The sequence below is a fragment of the Cryptotermes secundus genome, unplaced genomic scaffold (assembly GCF_002891405.2).
Source record: "Cryptotermes secundus unplaced genomic scaffold, Csec_1.0 scaffold634, whole genome shotgun sequence".
In the NCBI taxonomy this organism is placed as follows: Eukaryota; Metazoa; Arthropoda; class Insecta; order Blattodea; family Kalotermitidae; genus Cryptotermes; species Cryptotermes secundus.
The window spans coordinates 884954-909603 of record NW_019737091.1 but is presented as its reverse complement, the minus strand read 5'-3'; the positions used below and the strand labels follow the sequence as shown (position 1 = coordinate 909603).

At 38.0% G+C, this 24650-nt stretch overlaps 1 protein-coding gene across 2 annotated transcripts in view; it reads left to right on the top strand.

The window, feature by feature from the left end:
• The window catches only part of LOC111870154 (bumetanide-sensitive sodium-(potassium)-chloride cotransporter), a 133703-nt gene that overhangs the window by 83611 nt on the left and 25442 nt on the right, over positions 1-24650 (top strand). For both annotated transcript variants that reach the window (XM_023862207.2, XM_023862206.2), the window contains exons 3-12: positions 1358-1508; positions 4123-4218; positions 5552-5805; positions 8921-9035; positions 13384-13523; positions 14640-14834; positions 18586-18817; positions 19857-19978; positions 20983-21118; positions 23112-23323. In XM_023862207.2, coding sequence (XP_023717975.1) covers positions 1358-1508; positions 4123-4218; positions 5552-5805; positions 8921-9035; positions 13384-13523; positions 14640-14834; positions 18586-18817; positions 19857-19978; positions 20983-21118; positions 23112-23323 — 1653 coding nt within the window. The remainder of the gene's footprint in view (positions 1-1357; positions 1509-4122; positions 4219-5551; positions 5806-8920; positions 9036-13383; positions 13524-14639; positions 14835-18585; positions 18818-19856; positions 19979-20982; positions 21119-23111; positions 23324-24650) is intronic.

Genomic DNA, 24650 nt, shown 5'->3' with positions numbered 1-24650 from the left:
CGGCCTCAGCTACCAGCTTCTAACAGCAACAGTTCACAATGACTGAATGCCAGTAGTTCTCTAAGTATTTTTTTATTGCTAGTGAAGTGGGACTAAGTCTCTTGTACTGCGGCCACTTCTGGCCTATTGTACCAGCCCCAGATGATAGGTGAGGGTTATTGTGGAGCAATAGGTGGAATGGAGATTGGCAGGGGAAACCGAAGTACTCGGAGAAAACCTGCCCCAGCACCACTTTGTCCACCACAAATCCCACTTGACCAGACCCGAGATTGAACCCGGGCCGCCTCGGTGGGAAGCCAGCGACTAACCTCTTGAGCTATAGCGCCCAGTTCATTAACTAACTGCAGCTAAAAATCAAAGTCAAAGTCACATTGCGACTGACGGTTAGTCGGTCAGTAAGTCTTGGTAGCGAGCCCCATCTGGGGCTCATTACCAGATACATATTAATCTTTGATAGTTACTATCTTGTTTTTGTGGGGCGCCCTCTTTGATGAGAGGACGGATTTGTCTCTTATATATGCTACTGGCTCTTGCCAACGCAGTCTTCCTCGGGCCCGAGTCCCTTGGGACTCATGACCATATTTTACTGTCTCAGATTTGAGACTTCCGTTTTTGTCACCTCCTACGACTCTAAGAGTCACGGTGGAGGCATTCGACCCCGCATCCACACGGGTCGACTTTTAACTGCAGCTGCTAACTGGTCCAGGATATAACACCTCGGCACAGACCGCATAGAAAACGTCACTTCAATTGATGCTATGTTCTATTGTTGTGGATATGTGCTTGTTTAAAAAGCCGTTACTTAACAATGGCTGTTGTATATTTGCTTATTTTGCAGTTGCCTAGCAACGGTCTACATGTCACAATATGATCAAAATATATTGTTTTAGCTCTATTGTAATGCTTTGCCTACTACATAGTAAAATATGCTGTGTATTGGCAAAAGTTAACATACAGTACAGTACAGTAAAGTGAAAGTGAAGAGCATTTACATTAACTGGTCGGGATACAGTAAATTTAGATGGCGCGAGAAAGGAATAAAATATCAGTAGCAATTCAATAAGTAATATAGTAGATACTGCCTATGTTGGCAAATCTTGATGACAATGGATATGGAACTGAATTATTTTACAACATTTTCTGATAAATAATGTTTATTTCTCTTTGCATATTGTGTTTACAATATAGATTTTTTTTCAACTTTGTATGCCTTTGTATATCTGTACTTTCAGAAGTGACCAAGACTATACTGCCATATATACTCCACTTTTAATTTTCGACTGAGATGTTTCCATTAAAAGCTGAGAGGTTTACCCAATTAAAATTAATGTATAAAAAATGCACTATTTTGTTTCAGCCAACAAATCGTCCTGCGGATGCACCAGCAGACAACGAGGGCATTGTCAAATTTGGATGGATAAAAGGCGTCTTGGTGCGCAACCTTCTCAACATATGGGGTGTAATGCTATTCCTTCGCCTGTCCTGGGTTGTTGCCCAGGCTGGCATTGGTAAGTTCTTTTATCAATATGAAGAGTGTAACATCCGTATTTGTTTCTCCTCAGTGAGCTGATAGAAGTAAATGTTGACCAGCCCAATAGTACATCATAATGTTATTAAGCTGTATTTCTTGATTTCAGTACTTGTAAAAGCCATAGAGCTCTGAAATATGCTCATCCTCTTACCATGTCATTTACAAAAACTGATGATTAGTATAAAAATATTTGTATGAGTTATAGTTTGAGACCAGGTAGCTATGAAGAGGTTTCAGAAGAGGCCTAAGCCAGTAGACAGAAGAAAAATGGGAAGGAGCAGATTGAGATGGTTGGAGAGAATAATATTGAGAGCTGCAGGCAAAAGGCAAATAATGGAGAAGAATGGTCATCTGTCAAGTTGTATTAATGCTTGATTCTCGTTCATTGCTTGCTTGGCTTTCTCTTTGACCTTCAAAATGCGGGCAGTATATTCCTCTGAATTGCTGACTAACTTCTGTTGAACCTATTGAAGTGCATTGCATACATCCCAGAAGAAAGTTCTCTCCTAGGAGTCATTCATTTCATGGCATATAATTTCTCTTTTGTCAGAGTATGCCACAGTTGCCTGGAATAACCCTGCATTGGTAAATGCCAGTAAACTTGAAAATGTACCGACAAAATCTGAAAATTTATGTTATAGTTCATTTCATCGATCCGACATTTCTTGAAATTATGATCTTGATCTGGAATGTTTGAAGTTAACCTTTTATTGTAGGTGAAGGCATCTTGATGCTTTATTTATTATTCGTGTTTAAAGGACAAATAACTGTCCCTCTGCTGTGGCACTGTTCTCATGTACCAACTAAATTAATTAGGGACTTCTCCATTTTTGCTGTAGGCAGTAACACAAAGCCCAGCCTTTCAAGTCAGATTTGCCATTGCTATAAATTGTAGATATACATTTTTTATGTTTTTAGAAAGAACACAGTGTTGCGGAGGCTATTTCCTTTATACAAACTTAGTTTACTGTTATGTTATATTTTCTTTCTTTCTTTATTTTCTTCCCTTTTTTAAGAGTATCATGCATTTTAAAGCACAGTGCTTATTGTATACCATATGTTTAAGCATAAAGAATTGTAGTTCATTTTCCAGCAGCGTATTGGTACTTTAAATATAGGTTAGCGACTACTGTATTTTGCTACTGAATATCGTTTTGGTTCTGAGATAATTTACATAGAGAACCATGACTAATTTATTTAGATATGTGCAAAGTAAACATTTTTAAAATGTTTAATTCATTAGTTTGAAAATTGTGGTCTTTATTTAAAAACTAAAATTAACTTCCTGAAACTTAAACACGTTTAAGACAACAATCCATGATGCTGGTCTGCATAATGTAAGATCTGAGTTTTATGCATTGGTTAAGATTTATATTGTGGTCTTCTTGGATATAACACCACATGGTATGGTAAGTATGTACTAACGATTTGGAAGAACATGCAGTGCTTGTCTTCAGGGTTTAAGGTGTGAAAGGTATGATTTCTTTAGAAGAAAGGAGAACAGAACTGGGCCGTGGAAAATATGAGTGGCCAATTAGAACTATGAATGAGGAGAAGCAGGAAGGGGCCCAGACAGACAAATGGGAAATGGTAAATCATGACAAATAACATTACTCCAGGGCAGAAGGAAGGAAAATCCTTTTGGAATGTGCAGAAGGAAAATCAAGAAACTGCCCTTTCACTCACTCACTCACTCACTCACTCACATGCGCGTGCCCGCACACACTGGATTTTAGGTTCTTCTATTGGTGGCTATGAAGAGTGCTGTCACGTGTTGGGTATGTAACATGACAAATAACTTAATGCCGTTTTGGATGTAGAGAATTTATTGAACACTCGCTCTCACACTCACCCAATTCACAATTACAAATACTGCCATCAGCAGTATCACAATTACATCCACTGCTCTCGGCGACTGCTAGACTTCTGCTGCACTCGGCGACTTCACGATCTGCACTGTGTCACTCCTGATCACACGATCACACACTCTCACATACTGCTCAGCTGGCTTTTTATACCGTTCCCTGTTGACTGTGTCAACAGCGGTATCCCCTGTTACGTCACAGTGGGAAGTGCTGTTACGTCACTGCGGGGGAGGGGGCGGAGTGTTGACTGGCCTGTTACTGCAGCAGCGACAGCGCTCCGATGCTGTTATGTCACCACTGGTGGGGGGAGGGGGTGCCTGCATAGCGCAAATACGTCACAGTACTATTTTCTGGGATAAGATGCCGTTGTGGTCTACTAGACATTTATCGAAGTTTAAGAGGAATGTACTGCTTGTTGCCTGCCTGGCATACTCTCCATACCTAACCCTTTGAAACGTCAGTAAACTTTTACCAAACTACACACTGTCACATCCCAGAAGTTAGTATTCTACACATATATTTAGGATTTAAGGTTCTCACAGTGGTGGTTATGAAGAGTTATCTCTTCTGGAATGTAACACCATATAGTCCATTGAAAGATGGAGGTATCATGTCTGGACTACATGGTGTTATATCCCAGAAACTAGAACTCTACACATGTTTGTTTGCAGTTTTCACTGTCCTTGGGTCAAAGAAATTTCTGTGATGCTTTTATATTGATTCCAGGCCAAGGATTGTTGCTAATCCTTGCAACCAGTATTGTAACGTCAATCACTGCTCTGTCCATGTCAGCTATCAGTACAAATGGGGTCATAAAAGGAGGTAAGCAGTATGTAATCAAGGTTCATGTCAGATGAACTTATTTATTTAATTGAAATCCCTCATTAAATTCATCTTGGTGTGTTTGATACTGACTGACATGTATCAAAGATATTTTTTAGGCATTTCTATGACACTCTTTCATAGTTTTATAATAATTTCTTTGTTCATCAGAAGATGTGTGCCTTTCACAAGTCCAACTATTTATACCATCTCAATCTGTCCAATTTTCTAACATTCCTGTAAGTACTGTCATGTCTTTTATTATGTGTCCTCTGCACCAGGAACTTATTTTTATTTTAAGTAATCATTCTTGGAAGAGCTAGGTAACTCGGTCAATGTAGTGACTAGGCTATGGGCTGGATTTCCATTCCTGGGAAGGAGAAATATATTTCTCCTTACCACATCCATACCTTTTCTAGGGCCCACCCAGTCTTCTGCTGGTTAGTTGGGTAAAGTGGCTGTGGTGTGAAGCTAACTGCTAGCCTCCGTCTAGTGCTGAGATTAAGAATATGTGGAGCTGTATGTCCACTGCCCATATGCTTTCATGGCATACTACATAATTAAGCATACAGATATTTTTTTTTTTTTATTTTTGGCTGTAACATTAGCAATGCCCATAAGCCTGTCTGAATACTTTCTCTAAATGTTTGCTGACTCTTTTTAAAGTAAGTTGACTCAGGATCAGTTTTCCCAATCTTCATTCTTTAATGGCTGTGCCCTGAGCTATATGGTGATAAAACCACTTAGAACTGTATAGTGAAATTTTCCTGTGCTCTTATATGTAATATAAATTTTAAAAATAGTTTTCACATTGAGGAATTTATTTTGGATATTACAATAAGTGATTGAATGTTGCACTTATGAATAATACTTATACTTATTACAGTGAAGATAATTTTCTTATTCAAACATATAAAATGGAAATTTTATTCATCATATCTCCATTTGTGCTAAAACCATTAATCCTGTCAATGTGGATGAAGAAAGTGTCACTCACCTATAAGTCATTTAATCACCTGGTGGTGAAATATTATATTTGGAAATCATGTTGCATTAGTTTGTATGTATAGTTGTAATTCTTTCTGTAAATTCCCTCAGAACAAGATTTTTGTATTTTGTTATCATTCTGTAATTTTTGTGGAACACTTCCATCCATATTCACAGCATATTTTTCCTCATGGTGAAAGTATTCTTTACATAACAGCATTTACACAACGTTGATCTTGTGACGTGACGTGCAGTTAATATTCAATAGGTTTGCGTGTTTTCGATTTATTGTCATTATACAGAACATATGTCTTGAAAGAAAATATGTGATTTATTAATTTTACAGGTGGTACATATTACATGATCTCTCGATCATTGGGACCTGAATTTGGTGGTTCTATTGGCCTTATCTTCTCACTAGCCAATGCAGTTGCCTGTGCCATGTATGTAGTGGGCTTCTGTGAGTCCCTAACAGATTTACTGACAACATATGATCTCCAGATAGTGGATGGTGGGATCAATGATATGCGGATCATGGGATCTATCACAATTATGGCTCTCCTCTGCATTGTTGTTGTTGGAATGGAATGGGAGGCTAAGGTAATAACACTGTTCATAATATTAAATAGTTTGCTGTTTTAAACATAGAGCACAGAGGAAACTGCTTTGTATCATTGACAGACGTTTTTGTGGAGGGATAGTGCAGCCTTAGCTGTGTTCTGTTGTCATGTATCAGGGCATCTTTTTTAATGTATTTTATGAAGTAGACTTTTATAACTTCTTTGATTTGATGTAGTTAGAGCTTTACTACCTGCATCAGAGGGATAAGGAATTGGATAATAGGGATGTTGGTGAAGTGTGGTTCTGGCTACATTTGTACAGCTGAGTTAAAATTATACAGTTCATAATGTAAGCATACACATTGTAGGTAATATGTATGTTATGGCTGTGTGATGCATTATTTGTCCCTTTTCACATTACCATTGCTAGCCAAAATCAGAATTAATTAAGAAGACAAACAAGAGGAACTAACATTTTTCAGAAAGCACATAGGTAGGTGCTTGATATTTACATCAGCAAAGGAAGTCAGACTGAGAAACTACATCCTCCACTACCTAAAATGTGCATATGCAGAGCTCTGCCATGGATGTAGCTACATCAGACAAGTTATGCCAGACAGTACATGGAAGTCCATACTATAGTTCAGCTGTTAATTGAAAAAAAAATCTTGAAACATAAACAGCTTTTTGATTGTTTGATGTTTGATCTGTTACTTGACTGTGTGTACCCATAAATTTCTGTACCTGTAATTCAAAAAGAGGGCTGGAGTTATCTCATAATTAACATACTGAGTTATAACAAAAAGAAATTAGGTTTCATACTTGGCCATTTTTAGAGGGATTTGCGATGAGTACTGGGTGAACTACACATATCATTCATTCCACAATATTCTCATTTCTACTTTCCATCTTCAATATTATTTATTCCAGTCTTGTTTAATTTGAGGTTCTCATAGCAGTGGTTATGAAGGTACAGGTATTTCTCGATTCACGAAGATAATTCATTCTGTGAAAACTCTTCATAAGGAGGATATTCGTAAATCAGAAGTGAATTTTGCAATACTTTAAATGTAAAAGTTACCAAATTTATGATTATAAGTTGTTCATTATAGTGAATGTGAAGTTTGTTAAGTAAAAAATAGGTACAAATTAACATGTTTTCTTGTACTGGCAATTTAGAAATCAGGTGTTTGTAAAATGAGGGATACTTGGGATATAATGCTATGCAGTCTGATACAAGTTAGCCAACATTTGGAGTAATCCATTGCATTCATCTTTAGTGTCAGAGAGTGAGTCCAGCAAGAGCAGCCAGCCAATATAGCTCTGAAATGCCAGTGCATTCCTATTGGACTGCAGTGTTGCATCCCAGAAGATACTACTTTTTATATTTTAGCCTCTGTTGTCAGGTAGCTGAACATCATTCAGTTAATAGGTATGAAGCAGTGTAGGGCGAGATTAAAGTTTTTGCAGTGGTCACTATGGAAATTATTGTCTTATGATGTGTGATGCCATGTAATCTGGTACATTATACCAGTGTTTTGGTGAAAGAGTCTCTTCTTCCCTGAAGTTGAAAGCAGCAGCTTCCTCCAGAATGTTGGTAATTATCAGTCAGATTATACATCACTTCTCAGATGGCATTGATCTTGATATAAGTTAATTTTAATGGAATATTCTTTAATGTAATTTTGTGTCCACCATTTATATTGGTGGGACCAAGAAAGGCAGCAGATCACAAAAATACATTACTCATTAATTTTATGGGCTTCATTTGCAGAATGTATGAAAAGCATGGTACAATACAATATAACATACTAGCAGGGGGATAGGGTGTCCATCATCAGCAACGTTCACTATAACTAAGTGAAAGGAATATTCATGGAAGTACACCATAGGATCTGGGGTAGCATTGTTGGTATAGTGACTGGCTATGGGCTGGATGACCAAGGGTTTGGAGTTCAAGTCCTGGTAGGGTCAAGTATTTTCTCTTCTCCATGTTGTCCAGATCGGCTCTGGGGTTCACCCAAACTCCTATCCAATGGGTACCAGGGGCTTTTTCCCTGGTGGTAAAGCGGCCGGGGCGTGAAGCTGACCACAAACCCCCAACTAGTGTCAAGGTCAAGAAAATGTGGATATATACATCCACTCCTTCACATGCCTTCATGGCATAGTGCTTAATTAGTTAAGCATGGAGACAACTTTACCTTATGTAAGATTTGAGGCTCTCACGGTGGTGACTATGAAGTCTGATTTTACCGGTTCTCACGGTCTCTTCGCTTGCAGATTTCTTATATTTTCCCTTCTACCCTGAAGATGGAGGCGATACGTTCCTCCAAAACGTCGGTTAACACCACATATACACGGTGCCAAATCCCAGAAGACTGCTTTCTTCAACTTTACCTTACCTTTACACCATAGGATATGTAGCCAATATATGCAGTAAATGTAAAAAACACAATGTGATTGCATAAATTTGATTTGTTTCATTCTGGTCCATCACACTAACAATATCAAGAAAAGTTAAACAGTTCCATCTAGTGTGACTGGTGAAGATTTTTCTTAGTATTGATGTATTGATATAAAGGTGTCCCTCTGATGATGGTCTCTGAAGTCCGAAACATGTAAGGGCATAAATAATTGAAATAAGTACAATCTTCACCAGTCACACTAGATGGAACTGTTTAACTTTTCATGACTGCATAAAGGTTTTTATATTGCGTTTCTTCTTTTTTTAATGGTTTTCATGCTGCAAAACATTCTTAGTGCCTCAGTGTCTTTAAAGATTCACAATTGTGCAGGGCCAGATCTTTCCTGTTATATCTGAAATATGATATATTTGGGTCCAATATAACGAGGGCCCAGGGTACTGTACTCAGTGTTGGTGTGATCAGCCAGTGACAAACCTTACAAAAATTTCTATACTTGATGGCATGTGATACCTGTTGGCACATCATTTAAACTATGCATTCAGATAGTTACCTACAAGAGAAGAGCAGCTCCAACAAACCAAATTGGTCGCTTGACAGTGGAGAAGTTACTGGCACTCCTGTGGTTAACTCATGAAGAAAATGCATTATTTTTCCAATCACTGTAATTGTTTTCATCAGTTTCTGGACAGTCATTAATGAAAATAAAGTTATTTAATTTTGTGTCTGCAGGCTCAGCTGGGTCTTCTTGTGATTCTTCTTATGGCAATAGTTGATTTTATGATTGGAACCTTCATAGGTCCCCAGAATGATGAAGCCCAGGCTAAGGGATTCATTGGATATGACCGTATGTAAATGAAGATTTGTTTTGAATAATATAGGATATATGAACTGTATCATCATTGGAAAAGATTCTGCTTAGTAATATCATTTCCAGATGTTCTTAATATATATGGTAACTCATATTATGTCTCCAGTTTGGTTTTCACACCATTTAGAACTCAAAGAAATGCATTTGGATTTGTGTTGTTAGTGGCACTTAATTTACATGCATTCAAAATTTATAATTTTCTGTTACTTTTAAAGAATGTTCAAACTTTGTTATGTGACGATAAACAACAAACAAGTTTGTGTTGTTTAGCTTACTAAATGCACTAATGGATAGACCGTTTACATTGCATAATGCAGCAGTTCTGAACCTTTTCAGTCAATTTACCAGTTACGTCAGTGTGAAGCTTCACATACCTTTTTCAGTGGAAACTTTATTTTTGTCCCAAACTCTGTATTATTTCACATTAAAAACACATCAAGATACAGAGGAGTGTTCATTTTAAACAAACTCTGTTTCATCCATGCACACAAAATGTTGTATAGAATAAAGTTGTGTGGGTGTTTAGGCTCTTTTTGCCAAAATTTTACGGTGTATGATGCATATATCACATGCACCTTAGGAGCCTTCATGTGCCCCTTGGGGAACTTTCACATACCCCTGTATGCCTGGTTCAGGACTGCTGACTTAATTAATTCTATGCTGATTTGTTATGCAAGCTTATTTCTTTCTTTTATTTTATTTTTTACAATGAGCAGTATGTAAATGAGAAGTATTAATTTTCAAGTTTGGGATTTTCCTTCTGTTATTGTCCATTTAAACCATGACCAATTTACCTGACTCATGTTTCTTGTGGTTTCTCTCAACTTGCCCAGCTGAATGCTAGGCTAGCAGCTTAACCTCCATCAGTGCCTTGCACAATTGCGCTGTCACATGCACTGGTTAGGCAGGCCCAGTGTCACATTGTTTACAATATAGATCCCATTACTGCAAAGTTTAAGTTTTGCCACCACTGCCATATTAGCAGGAGACTTAAATCTAGTTAATAAAAGTTTAAATAAGTCATAACTGACTCTGCAACTCTTTATTTGCTCAGTATTCATTCATATTCATCATCCCATCTCTTTCACCACTGTAAATGTCTGCAACTGAAGCAGTATTATCAAATAATCTAAGGATCAGTCAAACAGTTAATCGGTCATTTCCTTTGATCATGCCGCTACCAAAACTATTGTGTGCAATGCATGTGCAGCAGCTGAATATTCCTTTCGAAATCTGCAGGTCATGGCTTCATCACATCTGCAATATTTCTACATGTAGAATGTGAATATATGGCAATATTATCATAGATATAAAACAGAAGTGAGATGAAAGCTGTGTAGCATATTTTTATTGGAAAAAAATCAAGATTAAGAGACACAGGTTTCAAATAACAGCTTTTGACTCCAGGTTTTTAATGTTGCTGCAACTCACAAGTTTTTACTGGACTAAATTATCAATCTGGATGTTAAAATATTAGTTATAGAACAGTTATTTTGAAATGATTCACGTGGTATCGTAGTTGGTTGAGGCACTATGCTACAAGCCGGAAGGTCGTGGGTTCAAGTCCTGATGAGGTCATTACATTTTTTCAATTGACCTAATCCTTCTGGCCGCACTATGGCCCTGGGGTCGACTCAGCCTCTAACAGAAATGAGTACCAGGCATTAATGAAATAATTTTCCTGGGGAGTAAAGCATGGCCAGCATGTAAGGCTGACAACCTTCCCTCCATCTTTGAGCCGATTGTCTAGATAGTGTGGGACCCTCAGTGTCGCACAACCCTATGGGCCTTCATGGCCTGTTACAGGGATAGCTCTGCTTTTGCTTTTACTTACTTATAGAGCTAACATAATTGATTAAACTGTAGAATTTAATGTTGCTGCTCACTTGAAAATAGGGCAATTCTGCATGTCCATGTCTGCTACAGTTAGGCTGGCCAGAAATAGTCTTATGCTAGCTAATTACAAGTGTTCTATATTTTGATCTCCTTTTCAGAGAGAAAATAATGTGAGGAATATGTAGAAGCCATAAAGAGTCATTGAGAAAATATGTCCATGCTTGCTTTTGTAGTGCTGGGTTGGTGTGGTTGCAGAGTATTTCTTGATGTGGGTGCTGCCTAGCTTAGGGATTTGTGACAGCCATGTTGGATGGTGTCAGATGCTGTGTGGGTAGCTTAAGGCCAGTCTCTTTGGGGGTTATATTTAACACACTGGGGTGGGGATTTGGGGTTAGTGTACACTGATGTCATTTTGGTGATAAGGTGATAAGCAGTTCATAATGAAATGCAGAACTGTCATGCTCATTTGCAGTGGACATATATACTATCAGTAGGACAGAGGCCATTTGAGGAATGTGCTGATATAGTGTCATATAAATACATCACGTGTACAAATTTACCTTTAAGCCTTTACCACCACAACAATGAAGGTTGAAATGCAGGTCTACTTGCACCTGCCTCTAAGTTACAAGGTGTTATTATTGTGTGTGCTGGCAATGAGAATGTCATACTTCCAGATGCTTTATTAGTGTTTACATCAGGTGTGAAATGTGTTGATCCTTGTCAAAAATTATTTCTGATAACCATGAAAAATGGCTGAAAACAGACTTGATTCCAATCAATATGATTCATAATGCTACTTACAATTATATCTATATCAATCACATTCCAACCTTTGCATCTTGTGGTGAACAACCGGTTTTCAAATCTTGGCATTTCTTTTAGTGACCAAGTATGAGCTCAAACAATATTCTGTTACTAAGATACGCAAGACATGATTTGAAAAATTTGTAATTAATACTCTGCTTGCTGAACATGGTGATTCTGTCCTTTGCTTGCCCTGACTGATCTGATATGGCTGAATGTTGCTAGGAGTAGTATCATTTTTTTTATGATGATGATGCAGTGAAATTGTCTGTGAAAAAGATTAATATGGTAACAAAAGCAAACTGGAGAAGCAAGAGCATTCGCCAGTTAGAACAGAATTCATTATGGTTGGAACTTTTAGGGCAAATTATAATTAACATGTAAGATAACAGTGTTAGCAGCTATACCAGCAAAGAGGGAAAGAGGAAGATTAAGCTGGTGAGAAGTCATGTGGAACTGAAGTTTGTAAATGATCACCTGCCATTGGAAGTAAAAGTTCTGCTTATCTTTTTGTGGAAAGCTGTAGAGAGAAAGAAGAGTGCTATCTTCTGGGATGTACGTAATTCCATGTAGCCCAGTAAAGGTTCACTGAAATTTCAGAGGACTTTACTGCCTGCATTGTCAGGCTAAGAAGTAAGCCAAGCAAGAGACAGGTGGAAAGAAGAGCCCTGCTTGCTATGTGCTTGCATGGCTTTTGACCCTGAAGTCACCTGAAATGTCTACTGGACTACATGGCGGTACATCCCAAAAGAGAGTAAATACTCTTCATAGTCACTGCTGTGAGAACCTCAAAGCCAACACAATAGGGAACTGCACAGATTTCACTGAACTGCCTGTACAAGAATCAGCAAAAGTTGTTGTAAGATTGGAGGTTTGCACAAGATGAAGATTCATATTATGGTCTCCTGAGTTATGATACCATGCAGTGTGGTAAGTTGGTATTAACATTTTGGAGGAATATGATGCTGCCATATTCAAAGTAAATCTACTAGGCTGCATGATGTGATAACCCAGAAAACCACAATATTAAGAAGTGGTTGTTTATTTCATCATATATAACATAATGTGTATCCTGTAAGTTTAGCCCCCTTAGTCCCAAATACTGTCTGTAAATGTCTGTGCTTTTCAGGCATTTTTATCTTTGGATAAGATATTCTGTATGGTCTAGTTTCTTGAAAGTTGGAATTTGAAACTGTAGATTTCAAATGAATCTTGTAATGATCTTGATTCTTCAGAATACTGAGAAAGTTGGTGGAGTCAGTAATGCTTCTGATTTGTATTTGAAAGGCATCTGGTTCATATCTTGGTCAGAACATTGGCTGTCATAACTGATTTTCCACATTCCCTTCAGGCATATGCTAGAAAGGTGCCTCAAATTAGACCACAACTGTACTCTTCCACATCATTTCCAATTCCTTATTCACATCACCAAGCTGTTTTGTGCTGTATGGCTTGAGTTACTGGCAGCATTATTAAATAATAAATAAATAAATAAACCGAGAACATTTTACATAGTGCATGTGATTATGGTGACAGTTTTTCTTCATATACAGTGTGATAGAATTATATGTGTCTCTAAATCAAATAAACTGTATAGTTTTAATTCACAGCAGTTAGTTAGTTAATATTTAGCATAATTTCTCACATACTTATGAACTCATGTGTGCCTTTTTTTTTTCAGTTAGTTTACTTAAAGAAAACTTCTTCCCAGACTATCGCTTTAGTGAAGGAGTTCATCACAACTTCTTTTCTGTATATGCCATCTTCTTTCCTGCTGCAACTGGAATTCTGGCTGGAGCCAACATATCTGGAGACTTAATGGTAATATTATTCATTGACTTTGTTTCATTACAGTATTCTTGGGTCATAATAATATGTAAACTTCTTACAGGCACAAACTGTTAGTGTTATAAGTGAATGGAACATGCGTCTACATTGCATCATCATGGAAATAAAGTGGATGCTTCTCAGTATTTTTTGTCTCTCTCACACACAAACGCGCATGCACACGCACGCGGCCGCACGCACACACACACACACACACACACACACACACATCTTTTCCAGCTCATCAGTCATACTACTATGTGGCACATCCCGCAAAATGACATACAGGGTCTCTAAGCCAAGTACCCCTACAGAAACGGACATAGATTGTGTACTCAGGTTCACACTGAAAGGATAAAGGCCAGAAAAGTTGGTACCCTTACATCCTTATTCACTGTGACTGGTATCAGTGATGCTTCTTATTTTGTTATTAGAGGAATTTCAATCTTAGGTTCAGGTCTCAGACGTGATTCTGAGCATATCCTGCTTTCTGTGCATCATTGCCACTAATAAGTCATATCATAAATGTGATATAAATTGTTCCACCCTGGAATTTTATTATGTAATGAGATACTCTAATTTACCCTACTAACATCTTGCCAACAAATGACTACAGACAGTCTGGAAGATGACAAGGTGGTTTCAAGCTGTTATGGCAAATATCATCAGTGATATCCCTGTATCAGTGCCAGAATATGTAAAACTGATTTTTCCTGATGTATCCCATTTCATCTAATAATTACAAACTCACTCACTTTGCCTTCTGTTAGATTGCTGTTGCCATGCTTGTCTCTACACTGTTTACAACCACACTAAATACTCATATAACTTACTGTTTCTGTTCATGTTTTATGTGCAAATATATGTATGCATGCACATACATTAGAGGCAGAAATGTAGTAAACATTTAGAGGAATGAATAACTAAAGGATAGAAGATTGTAATGAAATGTTACCTGAAAAGAATGAAAGATGAAGGAACAAGAAGAGTGAGAACTTTTGGGAACAGAATAGATACCCATCTTAACCTTGAAAGTGTGAACGAATCTCTTTGCATGTTATTTTTCTTAATTTTTATTTGAATGACATTTTTAACTGGATGCTTTCTCAGGACCCACAAGGAGCTATTCCCAAAGGCACACTACTTTCCATCCTGCTGACAACTGTATCCTACCTGGGAATGGCTGTCATGTCAGGTGCTGTAATGGAACGGGATGCAAGTGGCAATGTAACTGAGCTATATAATGGGACATTCACTGATTGTGCTTATCGTGAATGCAAGTGGGGACTGCACAACAGCTTCCAAGTGAGAACATATCTTTTATTGCATGCTTCTGTAGTTGTATTTAAAAAATTCATTACAAGTCATATCACACAATTTGTTTGTCACCTGGCGCTGGAAGAGATTAGCTCATGTGTGGTAAAATTTGCAGTTTGTGTAATTGATGACTTTTATTTTAGGTATAGGAACAGGATTATGCACAATATATCACTGATGGTTGTGGTGCTAAGATCAGAATATGGCATATTCCATGTCCTACAGTCATTCTGATTAACTTTGGATCCATGGAATGCAATGCAATGTAATGTAATGTAAAAACCCTTTCTTCTTTAATTCAAGTCCCTTGGTACTGTAGTGTCAGATGGGCTTATTGCACCAGTCCCTGGTAACAGATGAGTATGGATCAAAGNTGGATCCATGGAATGCAATGCAATGTAATGTAATGTAATGTAAAAACCCATTCTTCTTTAATTCAAGTCCCTTGGTACTGTAGTGCCAGATGGGCTTATTGCACCAGTCCCTGCTAACAGATTAGTATGGATCAAATGTAGATTGATGATTTTAAGTAAACACATATACTGCACATTGTTTATGGTGGTAACATGTGTAATCATGACCTTTTAATCCAATCCAGTGAGATTTTTTCCCTTCAGTGTGCAACTTGGAAGGAAAAATTAAAAAGTGTTCTCTGTATTAGCCCTGTGAAATACAGAACAAATGTAACAAAACTGAATGAAGGTTGGACTTAAATGATTTCATGGAATTAAAATGTTCTTATAAGTTAATTAGGAGAGATTTATGTCCCTTTTCAGGACTTTATATATGCCATGAGTCATTGAAATTGCTGGGTAGGACTAGGAAGTTGTTTTCCCATGGCTTCTGAACTTGATTTTTATTTGTATGAATTCTTCACACTCACTGAAAAAAGAAAAAAATAGAGATATGATCATGTTTGTTGATATGTTCATCCATCTGTTCTTGTGTTTCATCTCCCAGTTACAGTAATGCATTTTTTATGAATTATGGTATGGAATGTTATGACAGTATTCCTAAGACAAATTCCATTTTGGTCCATAACCCTTTACATGAAAATAATTTCTGTATTTTGAAAATTTCACAAAACTGTTTAACATACAGGAAATTTATACATGCTGTGACATACAAGGACTTTTCAGAAAGTGACCTCCAGTGAGTTGTTAACAAATCAAGTAATGAGAAAAGAATTTATAATATACAAAAAATACATACTTGAGCTACTTCTCAATGTAGTCACCACTGGAATTTAGGCACCTGTTGTATTGGGAAATAAGTTTTTGTATGCCTTTGTCAAAGAAGCCTGCCACCTATGAGCTCAGCCACATTTTGGTACCTTCTATCAACTCCTCATTATTGTTGAAGCGCTGTGATCCTAACCAGTTCTTCAGGTAGATAAACATGTGGTAGCCTGCTGCAGCGAGATCAGGGCTGTAAGGAAGGTGGTCAGGCAACTCCCTATTGAAGTGCTCCGGCAGTGCTTGAGTGTGAGAATCTGTATGTGGACACGCCTTGTCATGGAGGAGCACTACACTGGATATCAGCATTCCAATTTTCTTATTCTGAATGGCCATACACAGTTTGTATAGTGTTTCACAATACACATGCGATGTTATTGTGGTTTCTTTTTTACATGAATTCCACCATCAGCACTCCTTTCCTGTCCCAGAAAACAGTTGCCACCAGCTTTTTGGCTGGCAGACAATGTTTGTTTAAACTTTTTTTGGCTTGTCTGGTAAATATACGTAGGACAGTCAAAAAGTTCCCTGAATTCCCCTGCAGACGGAGAACGAGTGATAAGATAGCACACACACTGTTGTGGTGGGAAGCTCATCATGTCTTCTCGCAGGTGCAATAGGTCTGGACAGGTTTCAGTGTGCAGTGTTGTTACTGTTCCGTTTGAATTAGACGTGAGTGTTGGTCATTCGGCGCAATGTTGCAGTTCGAACAGCGTGTGAACATCAAGTTCGTGTGCAAATTGGGAAAATCTGCTTCAGAGATGCTGTCGGCCCTGCAGCAAGTGTATGGTGATACTGCACTAAAAAAATCCGCAGTTTATGACTGGTTTTCCTGGTGTAAGAATGGGCAGGAGATGTTAGAGGATGACCAGCATAGCGGGAGACCTTTGGCATCCAGACCCGAAGCAATGATTGGAAAAGTGTGACAACTGGTTCAATGTGATCGAAGAATGACCATTGCAGAGTTGGAGCAAGAAGTTGGTACTGTTACTGGCCATTTCTACATGCAAGTTTTGCAGAGGTTGTATGATGCGGTTCGGAGGAAGCGGCATGAGAAGTGGCAGGGGCAGTGGTTTCTGCATCACAATAACGCACCGAGCCACACATCGCTTGTTGTGCAGAAATTCCTTGCCGAGAAAACCATTCCTGTCATCACTCAACCACCGTACTCTCCGGATCTTGCTCTGAGTGACTTTTGGCTGTTCCCTACTCTAAAAATGGGCCTCAAGGGGACACGTTTCACAACCATGGAGGACATAAAATCGAATACGACAGCTGAGCTCCGGAAGATTTCAAAAGAAGCCTTCCACCACTGCTTCCAACAATGGCAGGATCAATGGAGCACATGTGTGTGCGCGTGCAAGGGTCCTGCTTTGAAGGTGATTAGGTAAGCGTTGCTGTATGTCCTACCATTAGAGTGCTATACCACCATTCTGGGAACTTTTTGACTGCCCCTCATTTGTGCATCCACTGCTTTGACTGCTTGTTGGTTTCACCATTCACAAGAAACTCGGGTTTAATCACCTATTACTTGTAAGATGTGATTGAGAAATTCATCTCCATCTTTGTGGTATTTCTCTAAAGAAAGTGAAAGCTGAAGCCATTCTCTGTGTTTATGCACACCTGTGAGAATGTTTTGAACCAGTCATGTCCAAAACTTGTGATAGCCTAGCCTAACTGTAGAAAACAATGTGTGAAATGTTTGGAAATTTGCATGAAAGTTCTGAAATTATGAAGCACCGTTTTTCATAAATTTTTTGGCCAGCACTTTGAGCAAGACCACTTCCCTCTTCATTGTGAACATTTGTTCACCCATCTTTTAACATTCTACACCATTGTCTTACAGTTTCTTCACTCTCTTCTTTTTGACCATAAGCCATGCATAATTTATGATGGATTTTTGCAGCACTAATGTTTTTAGCATGAAGAAAGTGGATAACAGCCTAAATTTCACAGCTGGCAGGATTATCAATTTCAAGACACATCATAACTCACTCTGTAAAGACAAGAACAAACACTAGGTGACCAGTTATGTGATGGTTTACAAGGCTGTGAGTCATGTGATGCTACTTCAAATGCGCAAGTTCTGCCCTGCTCCTACATTAGTTGCCTAAAATAAATGGATGTTGCTTTCCAAATAGCCCTCGTATATCCTATCTTGTGTTTGTGCTTGTGTCCGGAGGTGGGTACTATGTCTGTCTATTGGGCCCAACTGAGTAGTTTCTCCCTGAAAGCCAAGACAATCTTCGAAACATTATGTGTTTTAAATAAAAACAGGATGATGGATAATGTCCAGAAACACAATAATTGTATTAAAATACATGGTGTCTTAACCTGTAAGTCCACAGTATGAATGTTCATGGCAATGAAAATCTGAAATACATATCATATATATTTTTCATTGATGCAATATGTAGTCCATGTGGATTCTGGAAGGTTGTTCTGGAAGGTGCTAACTGCATATTGAGGATACTTTATATCTATGTTTGCACTTTGTGTTGCAGGTGATGGAGCTGGTGTCAGCATTCGGACCCTTGATTTATGCTGGTTGCTTTGCAGCAACACTTTCCTCAGCACTTGCCAGTTTGGTGTCTGCACCCAAAGTATTTCAAGCTCTGTGCAAGGATCAGCTGTACCCTTATATCACATGGTTTGCCAAAGGTTATGGCAAAAACAATGAGCCAGTTCGAGGATATGTACTTTGTTTCTTCATTTCCATAGGTTTTATCCTCATTGGTGAGTTTGTTATTGTATTCTTTTAAGTTATACTTCCAATTGTAACAACTAATCTGTGCCCTATATTCTGTAGTGTTATATTTGTCACATTTAAATGAATATAATATAAGTTACATATTGTATGTTTGGTCCATTTACTAATACTATGTAGAACCTATATACAGTGGAATCCCACATTAAGATTTTTCTGTTTTTAATGTTCATTTTTTGGAGTCCTGAGAAGTACCATATATGCAATGCATAAAGTATAAAATGTATGTCAGAAGCCACAACTCCAACATGAAGAGACACTTTGTTCTGCAGTATTACAGCAAATACAGACTTGATCTGTAAATGCCTGTATACTGGGAGCCTTTAAACTAGGTGTCTTGAAAAAATCGTTTTTGCAGGACACTGATCTTTTCATCGTGTGCCTTTCATATGTTTTGCATTGTTGACCATATCGCAGGTTACCTTGTGAGACTAAGTTATATTATCTCGTCTCTCTGTTGGTGTTGTATATGGAAAAGGGAATACCACCACGATATATTAAAAAAATCACATACACTATTTGTCACAGTGAAACCTCTCAGAATTATGGAGTTTTTGGTCTTCCTCCATTGTCTAGTATTCTGAACACTAGCAGTCACAACGTTTTGGAAACTGGATCTGTTTCTGTCCTCAGGTGAGGGGGAGACACCTTCTCTGTTGGGACCCTTAAAAAGATCTAACCTCAGTCACTCTTTCTAAGGGACCCAACAGAGTAGGTGTCTGCCCCTTGCTTGAGGACAGAAATGGATTCAGTTTCCAATACATGTTCTCTATTTTTTAGAATACCAAACAATGGACAAGGTAAAAAAAAAACAGTAATTCTGAATCTTATACACCGTCATCAGAAGCCTTTAGAATCTAAGTTAAACCTCTGTTTCTGTCCATATGTGATTGAGCCATTTCTGTGAATATCAGTTCTGATGGATGCTGTTAACCCTGATTGTAGGGCCAGGTACATTGTTTTAAGCCAGAATGCTAATTCCATCATGCTTGTGCTCTTGTGTTGCAGGAGAACTGAATGCAATTGCACCATTAATCTCCAATTTCTTTCTTGCTGCATATGCACTCATCAATTTCAGCACATTCCATGCCTCTTTGGCAAAGCCTGTTGGCTGGAGACCAAAATTTAGGGTGAGGTATTGCACCATAATTTTTTAAGAATGTAATCATGTTGATGTGCTGTTCCTTTGAAATTACTTAACCTCTTGATCTGTAAAATGTCTTGCAATTAGCATAACACCTGTGAATTTTTTTTCATCATATTGTAAATTTCAGTACACACATTAAAAATCAGACAACAGCATATTAAATTATATCACTTTTATCATCATGCGATTTCACATTTCCATGTCTTACCACATAACCTGATACTGATGGGATACTTTGTTTAAATTAAAAGTAGTGTCACCAAATAACCAAAGAGATAGCATGATATGACTATCATAAAACAAGGAAAATGTTAGCGTCTTTGCATATTCTATTATAATGATTCTTAAATGCATCTACCAGGTATTTGCAAGAGTAGCAGAAAGGTCAGACAGAAGTAACCAGATATGAAGATGGAAAAATTTTGATGTGAATCTTGTGATTTCGTTTGTTCTGTGTACCAGTAAAAAAAAAAGTAAAGGTATCCCTGTAACAGGCCGTGGAGGCCCATAGGGTTGTGAGATGTTGAGGTTCCCGTGTTTTCTAGACATTTGGCTCATAGATGACGGTAAGATTGTCACCCTTACGCATTGGCCGCCCTTTACCCCGAAGAATATTCCTGGTACACATTTCTCTTAAAGGCTGAGTTGGCCCCAGGGCCATAGTGCGGCTGGCAGGATTAGATAAATAAAAAAAAAATCCACCTCATCAGGATTCGATCCGCGACCTTCTGGCTTATAGCATAGTGCCTCAAACAACTATGCTACCATGTGCCCCCTGTATACCAGTACCCTCTATACTTATCAGAGGAATGGAGTAATTGAGATTTTGCTTAACAAATATAAGTCATAGATAGACACTTTTATCACTATTCAGGTCAGAGCTCAGTCCTTACATATTTCAGAATATACACCCCACTTTCATCTATCCAGATCTCTTTCATATACATGTAAGTGTAAGTGCATGTAATTTTTGTTGATTTGTTGCAGTACTACAACATGTGGTTGAGTTTGGCTGGTGCCTTATTATGCGTGTTTGTGATGTTTGTCATAAGCTGGTGGACTGCCCTCATTACATTGGCTTGTGTTCTGGCACTCTACCTCATTGTAGCCTACAGAAAACCAGGTAGAATGAGTTCATATACTCTTTCAGATATTCTGATAACTGAAAATTGACTGCCATGCACTTTCTATGTGGCTGTCATAGCCACTGTTGTTGGTGAGGGAGAGGTGAACAGAAATGTGTCATCAGTGATGCTGCATTTAGGAGATCTAAGTTGAAATCCAGTACTGTGTTGACCCATAACACATCAGAAATACAATATGGTCCTTAATGTTTTTTGTTACAATGTTCTCAGTTGATGTTCTTCACTACCATATTAACCTGGTGAAATAATAGCTATATATAACAAGCTCAATTCCTTTGGAATCTACAGTTACAAATAATGACAGTTTCTGAACAAAATTTTATTGATTTACTCTTCTTATTCTTTGATCGTGTTCCTAAGTTTTGTTATTGTTGTTCCCAGATATGAACTATATAGTTCGGAACATTTTCAATTGAGTTGCTTCATAATTTATTTAACTCTTTTCTTCAATGGAAGACATTTAAATGGCTCTCTTCTCTTGGTATGGAAGATGTATGATCCTAGAAGCACCAGCTTTAATTGGTGTGGTGTCAGACTGCCATTTTCGGTTGTCAGAATTTCACTTCTTTCATTGGAAAATGAAATATAAAATTTCCCAATAGAAAGTGTTCTGCCCAAGTGCTGCTTGGCTGTGCACTTCAGATTAAAAATCAATATGCTGTCAAGTGTAATAATTCTTGTAATGGTAGAAATTTTCAACACTTGAAAGTTAAACCTTGTAGATACAAAGGACAGTGTTTGTTCTAAAGGGTTCTGACAGTGGTGTATAACACACAGAATTACTGGGGTTTTGGACGTTTTCCATCGTCCAGTATTCTACAGAATAGAAAACAAAACATTTCAGAAACTGGATCTGTTTCTGTCCTCAGGTGGAGGGGGGGGGGAAGAGACCTACTCAGTTGGGCCTCTTAGAAAGAGCTAATCTCAATCACTGGACAGAGATATCTTTAAAATTTAATGTCTCACATAAAAATTTCTTTAAAAATTAATGAAATTATTTAACATTTTAACTGAATGAGATATGTGTATATGTAATTTGGTTAGCTTACCTAGGAAGTGGATTTTCCTAGACATGAGGACCTTTTACTGAAGAAATTTAGTGTGGTAGCCTTCAAAACAGTTAAAACACAGTCCAGCATCTCACTTTGCACTCCAGTATACTATGTCCTTTTCCCCATTTGGGAAATGATTGTAAGTAACAGATATAACTAACTAACAAACTCAATGGAGCTGAGTCCTTCTTGTAAAGCCAACAGTAACTCAGCTGATCAAGAATTTCCCAACACTTTATGGAATCCAAAGGTTCATTACCATGTTCACAAGAGCCTACCCCTGGTCCTTATCCTGAGCTAGATGAATTGAGCCTATACCTGTCCATACTATTTCCCAAACATTCATTTTAATATTATCCTCCCACCTAGATCTAGGTCTTCCCTGTAGTATCATTCCTTCTGGCTTTCCCACCAAAACCCTGTATAGATTCCTCTTTTCCCCTATGCATACTACATACCCTGCCCATATCATCATCCTTTGCTTTATCGCTGTAATTCAGTTAATTCAGCAGTTGAAAATTCTGAGTCAGTAGCACATGATGTTCTACACAGATGTATGTATTACATAAGGCAGGCATGAACGTTAAATGTTTCTGTGCCTTATGTATGTTACATAGTACTGAATGTAAATAAAGTAATTTTTACACATGATGATTGAGAAAGATTGTTTTAAGATTTGAGACCGATATTGAGATAGCGTCATGACATTTTCTTGAGAAATGAGGAAAATCTCAAAAGAGCCTAGTCATCTGGGTCTTCCATCCCAAACTCTGAATATAAAGCAGGAGCACTAACCAATATGCTATGAAGTGATTTATAACCTAATTAAGTTATGTTTTAATCACAGGTTTTGGTTTTGAGATGTGCTGCTTTTGTATTAAAATTATCTTACTAAATTACATGTGTCATTGTTTTCCAGATGTGAACTGGGGCTCCACAACACAAGCTCAAACATATAAGAATGCCTTATTATCTGTACAACAGTTAAACAATGTTGAAGACCATGTGAAGAATTATCGTCCACAGATCCTTGTTCTGTCAGGCATGCCAAGTTTCCGTCCACCACTGATAGATTTTGCATATCTTTTAACAAAAAATCTGTCACTCCTTATTTGTGGTCACATTTTGAAAGTAAGTGAATATACTATAAGCTCTTACATATTATGGTGAACTCCCACATTTTTGTTTCATCCCCTTTTGTATTCATACTATCAGGCATGTGTATACACAATGTCAAGTTTTCTGTCCAGTTTTTAATAATGGTCAACAAGTGAAAAAGTCTTTAAATATAGTATTTGTTAGTATTAACTCCCACTTTCTCTTTGTATTTTTTCAGATGTCAAATAGATAAAGGAACAGGAGGCAGTGTTTTGTAACATAATGGCTGCAAGCCAGAAGAGTGGAATGAGTAGAGGTGGTCATTGCTATGCAGCAGCATGGTAAACATGTTTCCATGGCAACAGATGCTGATACAAGAAAAGAGGACATGGTGTTGTCTATGCAGTCCTTGCCAAAGGCTATATAACGAGGACCAGAAGGAGGGCTGTATATATGACTGCTGGTGAGGGCCAGCAGCAGATGTAAACAACAGACCCATCCTCTCGTTAGAGAGGGCACCCCACATCAGAAAACCTGCAACTGTTTGACAGTAATAAAGATTTGGTCTTGGGCCCCAGATGGATGCTTGACACCAAGATAGACTGGCTGACTGGCCATCCATCATAACATAACTTTGACTCCGACTCGGAATTTGGCAGTTCATGTCAAGAGGTATCTCCACTATTAGCAGCCACTACTTCACAATGACTACCTCTACTCATTCCATTCTTCTAACTTTCAACCAGATATTGTACACACAGTATATAATATGAGTGAGAGTAGACCTGTCTTACATGTCTCATATTTTATGTGAGGGTTAGTTGACTAGTGTGGAGNTTTTTTAATAAAGGGTTAGAGCATGAATCCGGTTTCTTTATTGCCACACCTTGTATAATTGAATTTTGTAGTGTAGGAACTGTTGTGGCCTTAGGAAATAAAAACNGTAAACAACAGACCCATCCTCTCGTTAGAGAGGGCACCCCACATCAGAAAACCTGCAACTGTTTGACAGTAATAAAGATTTGGTCTTGGGCCCCAGATGGATGCTTGACACCAAGATAGACTGGCTGACTGGCCATCCATCATAACATAACTTTGACTCCGACTCGGAATTTGGCAGTTCATGTCAAGAGGTATCTCCACTATTAGCAGCCACTACTTCACAATGACTACCTCTACTCATTCCATTCTTCTAACTTTCAACCAGATATTGTACACACAGTATATAATATGAGTGAGAGTAGACCTGTCTTACATGTCTCATATTTTATGTGAGGGTTAGTTGACTAGTGTGGAGCAATTGCAGCAGTGTGGGTAGGTGTTGTTGTCTGCCAAGTAGAATTTTTGCTTGACTGGAGAA